Genomic DNA, 6,596 nt, shown 5'->3' with positions numbered 1-6,596 from the left:
CATAATGCTAACAAAGGAGGAGGGAAAGGTGGAGGAAGGTAAGTTCAGGTTACAGGACCCTTCCAGCTTTTAACATCAATAAATACTAAGTTGGTTGCTTAATTTTAGGGCTAATTTAATGACTTATATCGCTTGTAAGACTATTTTCAAGATGTGAGATATTCCTTTGAATGGTAATTTTAAATAATGAAGAGGTGTAAGATTTATCTCTTTATTTCCTATAGACAGCAATGAAGAACAGGCAGTAAAAGACAAATTTTATTCATAGAACCTGAGTCCCTTGGATGTTTGGGAAATTTTTTTACACAAATATAAACCCTCAAATTTAGTGGGGTAGGGGGAGAGAAGCTGTTTTGGCCACTTTGTGCCTTAAAGAGAACAGGTCAGTGTTTAAAAGTGATTTTAGAGAATGTTCATATCCCAATTCTACTCATGAATGTTTATGTCCCTAGAGCAGCCCTGCTACCCAGGGACCTTATTATATGTACTTTGTTGAAATATGACAATAGCAAAACAATCTCATCTATCTATTTTGCAGACTTTTTAAAAAGAAACATTTACACAAAGAATGAATGTGGAGACATTAAGGCTCAAAGCGAGCAGGCCAGCATTTACAAAGTGATTTTTTCAGGAGTGTCCATATCTTATTTTCGAGAACGCTTATATTCTAGGAGCAGTACGATTAGCCTGTTATGGAGGGTCTTAATCTTGTTTGTATAGTGTTGTTGAAATATTTCTTTCAGTTTTTGCCTTAACAAATCCAAAGATGGAAGATGATGACAATCTGGTATATTCAACATTATGTGAAAAAATTCATTCCACATATCCAAATGAGGAAGCCTGAAAAAACAAAACATAAATAAAGGATAAAGTGTAGTATTCAACATGCAGGGCAACCTCACTCTTGCTTCTGACTCCCACAGGCTTTGGACAGCTGCATACAACAAGTCTCACCTACATGCAACTCAATGCATCAAGAATAGGAATGGTGGATCTACTTATAAATAAGAGATCTAATTAAATGTCTATACACACCTTGTTCCCAAAAAGTGACTTAAGAAAAGTAGTCTTAGTAATTACTATAGCTCTTCTGTGTTAAAACTCTCTCAATTTTTTAAAAAAGAATACTGATTTGTTTTTTGCTAACTGTATTTTGGTACTGCCAGGATCTGATAATTTGGTCAATGGCTCTGCCAGCCTAATTGCCTATGTGCCAGGGCCAGGTAGATGGGCTGGACTGCCCAGAACAGAGCTCTAAAGTTAACTGCAAAAATCCAGGACATGGAGATAATGCATTGGTGAAAAATTTGTGTTCCAGGCAGGAAGTCCAGCCCATTATCATCAGGCCTGCTGGGGGTTAACTTAAGGCTTCTCTCGTCAGAGATGGAAGCCTTCTGAATAACGCTCTGGTCCTTCCCTTATGAGCAAGAGAAAGAATAAAATAGTTGTTAAATTTGATGACTCATGCAGAATAAAGGACAGCTGTTAAGTTTTCTTCTGGGGACCCTAACTTATTTATGTACAGATACTACATTTTGTTGAATTACTGCTGACTGGTCTTTTTCTTGTCAGGTATATGTACCAAACACTCAGCTTAAATATTACCAATAGTTCACACACTATATATTAAGAGAGCTATTCATGTTGAAATGAAGGGTCCTAGGTTAGTCATTAATTTCCACTGATTTAATAGATGAGAAAACAGTCTTTTCCCCATTAAATATTTTGTTTATTCTATTACAGTGTCCCAATTTTCCCCCCTTACCCCACTGAGAAAAGTCTTAGAAACACTACAGTCATACAGGGGTGGGACCTAACACTATCTTGTGATGGATAGCTGCCTCATCATATTATTTTATAATTTACAAAGCACTTTCACATGTATTATTTCCCTTGCTTATTATAATAAACATCTGGGATAATCAAGATTATTATTATTTCTATTTCCATAGGCAAGAAGACAAGCAAAACGCGGAGGCTCAGTAAACACCAGGTAATGGGTGGGTACAGGATGCCAAGCACTTGGCCAGGGGCTTCCATTGCTTTGACGAGGGCATTGGCTGCCCCACTGTGACAGATGGGAGCAGAATAGTGAAGCTACAAAACCTGCTCACCATTTCCAGTGCCCAGGACTCTGCCATGTCACCATACTTTCCACAGCATGGGTTTTCCATGCAGTGGCAGAGATCCATTTCCCCCACAGACAGAACTCATCTTTCCACCATATTTATTTTCTTCTCACTGGGACACCTAATGCTAATACCTACCGTCTGTAAAGACCTTCAGGCTTCCAGACTCCTCCTTCATTTTTCACTTTCATATAAGAGCCAAAAAGCATGCAGTACACTGTTGCAGCAACTCCAAAGTAATCAATCTGTAAAGAAAATATAGCTCTATATGTCAAAGATACTAATTCTCACAACAATATATTAAGATGTGTAACTTACTCAGCAAGGTACATAATCACAACATGTTATTTTAAAGAATCTGGACATCATCTGTTCAAGTATCCCACTGATGTGCCCTACTGAATGCCTGCCTAGGCTTTCCCAGAAGCTTCCATGGATCAACCACGCACTGCTCCCTAAGGTGGCCCCTTGGAAAGCCTTGTTCTTGAAATATTGTGCCCTTCCAAGTCTTTCGTTTTGTCATCCACAGACAAACACAACACTCTAATCCCCTCCTGCAGGGACACCTTAGAAGGTCTCCTCACTCCTCTCCTGGGACCCTGGCCTCTGTTCTCACTGTACTCCAAAGCGTCTCACTGTGGAATGTCCTTGTGACTGAATACAAGCATGGCCTAAACCCCAGGAAAGAAGACTATAGCAGTTCAAACTAACTAGATGCCAAATTCATTTTGAAAATATAGTAAGTGTAATTAAGAAAAATGTTTCTAAGTCTCTCATGTTACAGCTATACCTGGTAGTTCCATGGTTTGTTACTGAGCATCTCAGTACACTGAAAACCCGATGTTTCACATTTTGCTGTAAAGGTAGTTCCTTTTGGAAAGAGTTTCATATCTATACTCTGACCCAGATCAATTAGTGCCAAGCCAGCAGATAAATCATCATCATCTCTGTCCTGTTCCAAAAACCTGTATTAAACACAAACAAGGGCCAGACTGCATAAGCACAAATGAAGTCTTCCAAGGAAATGGTAAGAGGAGAAGCCTGTTAAAAATACCACACTTGCCTGCTTCCAAGTATGAAGTTGTCTGGCTTAATGTCTCCATGGATGATCTCACAGCCATGAACTTGTTCAATCATGTGCAGCATCCTGATAGCAAAGGACAGCACGAGACCTTGAGGCATCACTTTCTCAGGGGTGTTTTTATACAGATTAATGGCATTCTGGAAACAATGGAAAATGGAATGCTGAGTTGGCTACAAAGGGTCAAGGAATGAAATTTTGGGTCAAGAGCTTTGCCCCAGCCTATGACTCCAATAAAAACATTCACACCCACATCATCAAAGGAATACACTTACTAGTAATGTTCCATAGCTATAGAGATCTCCCACTAATACACTGCCGTCCTGGAAGAAGTGGGCAGAATAGAACTTGATAAACATGTGTCGCGCATTGGGCTTTAGTCTCTCCATCAGCTGGGTCCCAATGTAGAATTCCCAGGGATTGGCAGGCTTCTGGACCTGCAAACCAGGTATGTGACATTCAAGTCCAGTCTCACATTTTGGAAAATGATAGCAGGAAAGCAACTTCCATCCCAATGAACATGGGGTGGGAAGTGATGACAAGTTATATACTGTTGCTGCAGTATGAAACCTGCTGCAACAGAATTCTAGTGGCAAGGCAATTCTGAGTCCTTGTAGGATAGTTTTGGTTTTAAGTGCTGGCTATAGACCTAAATGAAACCACCACTATATTAAAATAAAGAGAAAAAGGAAGGAAGGTAGGGAGGGAGGGAGGAGGAAAAACAAGGTTGGCAAACAAGTTTTAAAGTACAATATTGAGCAAGAAGCTGCTCAGATCATTTACCTTCAAAACAAACTTCTGTTTACTTTTGGTATCCTTCACATCTCCATGGGTGACTTCATAGACTTGGGCAAAAGCCCCTTCTCCAAGAAGGTGATCAATGTAGACCAGCAAAGAACCTTAGGAGACAGGTATGTCAAAGTGAAAATAAAGGCTCAAAACATTAAAGACTTTATCAAAATGAAATATTTATAAAATTTTCTTGGTGCTTCAATTATTTTAATAAATAAACATAGATATAGCCCCTTCAGGAGATGCTTTCCTCATCTTGCATGACAGTTAAATACCTGCCACAAAATAGCCCCCTTCTTAGAAGATGTGATGAAGGAGCATGGGCAGCACTGCCAGGCCAGCCCTGTCACTCAGTGGCTGGGACCTGGGCAGCCACCTCTCTTCACCAATGTGTTCACATTTAAAAGGGTCATCATACCTGCGCTATCTACTTGACAAGACCATTGTGATGCTAGAAAGAACATGTTAAATCCTTTGTGAAGTGCTAAACAAAGCTTTAGACATGTCTTTGAAAAATATATGTTCTAGATCAGAATAAAAAGGACAAAGTAAAATCGTCCCAATACTTCTGATAACTAAATTTTAATGAAGTAAACCTTTTGTTTTAGAACAGTTTCGATATACAGAAAAGTTGCACTGAGAGGAGTGACTGTATGCTCTGAATCCAGTTTCCCCTATTAAGTTTTACATAAAACCATGCCATAATTAAAGAACCAATACTGGTATGTTACGATGAACTAAACCGCGTACTTTATTCAGATATCACTAGTTCTCCCTAATGTTCCAGGACACAGGCATCAAGTCTCCTTAGCCCCGGCTAGATTGTTTCTAACTTCCTGTTTTTGATGACCATGACAATCCCAAAGAGTACTGGTCAGACAGGCTATAGAATGTTCCTCAGACTGGATTTGTCTTGATATTTTTCAATAACACTAAGGTTACTGTTTTGGGGAGATATACCACAGAGGTAAAGATGTAATAAATTTTTAATTAATTAAAAAATAATGCACATACGCAAAATCAAATATAAAAAGCTAAACTTCTGGTTTATTATCTGGCATATGAGGAGCTTGAAGTCATCGCTCCACCTTCACAATAAAAAAACTGAAGCGCCAGCTGATGTGGCTCAGTGGATTGAGCGTCAGACTGCAAAGCAAAGGGTTGCCAGTTCAATTCCCCATCAGGGCATATGCCTGCGTTGCAGGCCAGGCCCCCAATGAGGCGGGGCGCATGTGAGAGGCAAACACACATTGATGTTTCTCTCCCTCTCTTTCTCCCTTCTTTCTCCTTTCTCTAAAAATAAATAAATAAAATCTTTAAAAAGAAAAAAGCTGAAAAAAACTGAAAATCAACAATTCTTAGATCCATTAGAGAACTGAGGTCACAGGGCGAACTTTTGTCCTCCAAACCGAGGAGTCAGACAGGAGCAATCAAAGAATAACTGCTTGTCAGAACAGAGGTCCAGGAGCAGGAACCCCAGTACAGGGTGGGTTATGGCAGAAAGAAATGATGTCTCAGACCCGTAAGAACAAGTCTCTAGGGAAACCCAGACATAACAAGACACAAAGAGAAATTTTAGTTCTGATACCTAATCCCAAGACAGACAAGCACAAACCTTACATAAAGGCCTATTTATTTTAGTTCCTTTGACCCAGTATATCAGGTCTGACCTCTTAACAAAAATTACAAGGCATGCTAAAAGACAAAAAACACAGGTGAAAAAGACAGAGCAAGCATAAGAACCAGAAACAAATACAGCAAAGATTTCTGAATTATTAGGCCAGAAATTAAAAAGAATTATGAATAATATGCTAAGGTCTCTAATGAAAAAAGCACAACATCTAAGAATAGGTGGTTAATGTAAGCAGACAAATCAAAACTCTGAGAAAGAATCCAAAGGAAATACTAGATAGAAAAACACTAACAGAAATAAAGACTGTCTGATGGGCTCATCAATAGGCTGGCTGCCCGTGGTTAGGGGGGAAAAAAAAATCTCCGAACTTGAGGATATGTTGATAGAAACTTCCAGAACTGAAATACAGAGAGAAATGTTCCAGAACTGTGGGACAATTACAAAAAGTATAACACGTATGAGACTACAAGAAGAAAAAAGAAAAAAAGGGACAGAAGAAATACTTGGGAGTAATTATGTCTGAGAAACTTCCATAATTAGTGGCAGACACTGTCGGAGATCCAAGAATCTCAGAGAACACCAAGCAAAAAAACACACAAAAAATCTACATCTAACCAGTCAAACTTCAGGAGAGCAGACAAGGAGACAACACTGATATTAAGCCAGAAGATAGCAAGGACAAGAATCACACCAACTTCTCTTCAGAGAGTGGATGGAGTAAGTGTGGAAAAAGACCCCACTACCAATTCTGTATCTAAATAATCTCTTCAAAGATGAAGAAGAAATACTTTTTTAGACAAACAAAAATTAAGGGGATCTGTCACCAGATAACCTGCCTTGCAGGAAAGAAAGATTTTTAAAAAGTCCTTCAGAGAGAAGATGATAAAGGTCAGAACTCAGACCTAAAAGGTGTAGAAAAAGGGATAAAATAAAAATCTCTTATATATTTAGTAAGTACATC

The 6,596-nt window shown here is 38.9% G+C and overlaps 1 protein-coding gene across 3 annotated transcripts in view; it reads right to left on the bottom strand.

The window, feature by feature from the left end:
- Positions 1-644: 644 nt before the first annotated feature.
- The window catches only part of BUB1 (BUB1 mitotic checkpoint serine/threonine kinase), a 44,981-nt gene continuing 39,029 nt past the window's right edge, over positions 645-6,596 (bottom strand). For 2 of the 3 annotated variants that reach the window (XM_054575525.1, XM_054575526.1), the window contains 6 exons: positions 3,994-4,109; positions 3,486-3,647; positions 3,193-3,350; positions 2,920-3,094; positions 2,268-2,374; positions 645-840 (listed from right to left, as the gene is read on the bottom strand). In XM_054575525.1, coding sequence (XP_054431500.1) covers positions 645-840; positions 2,268-2,374; positions 2,920-3,094; positions 3,193-3,350; positions 3,486-3,647; positions 3,994-4,109 — 914 coding nt within the window. The remainder of the gene's footprint in view (positions 841-2,267; positions 2,375-2,919; positions 3,095-3,192; positions 3,351-3,485; positions 3,648-3,993; positions 4,110-6,596) is intronic. The other variant, XM_054575527.1, reaches the window with a different exon arrangement.

Source organism: Pteronotus mesoamericanus, unplaced genomic scaffold (assembly GCF_021234165.1).
Source record: "Pteronotus mesoamericanus isolate MK-2021 breed Mesoamerican mustached bat unplaced genomic scaffold, CSHL_Meso_final contig_311, whole genome shotgun sequence".
Lineage (NCBI taxonomy): Eukaryota > Metazoa > Chordata > Mammalia > Chiroptera > Mormoopidae > Pteronotus > Pteronotus mesoamericanus.
Note: the sequence above shows the minus strand (reverse complement) of the source record. Positions and strands in the feature narration are given on the sequence as shown.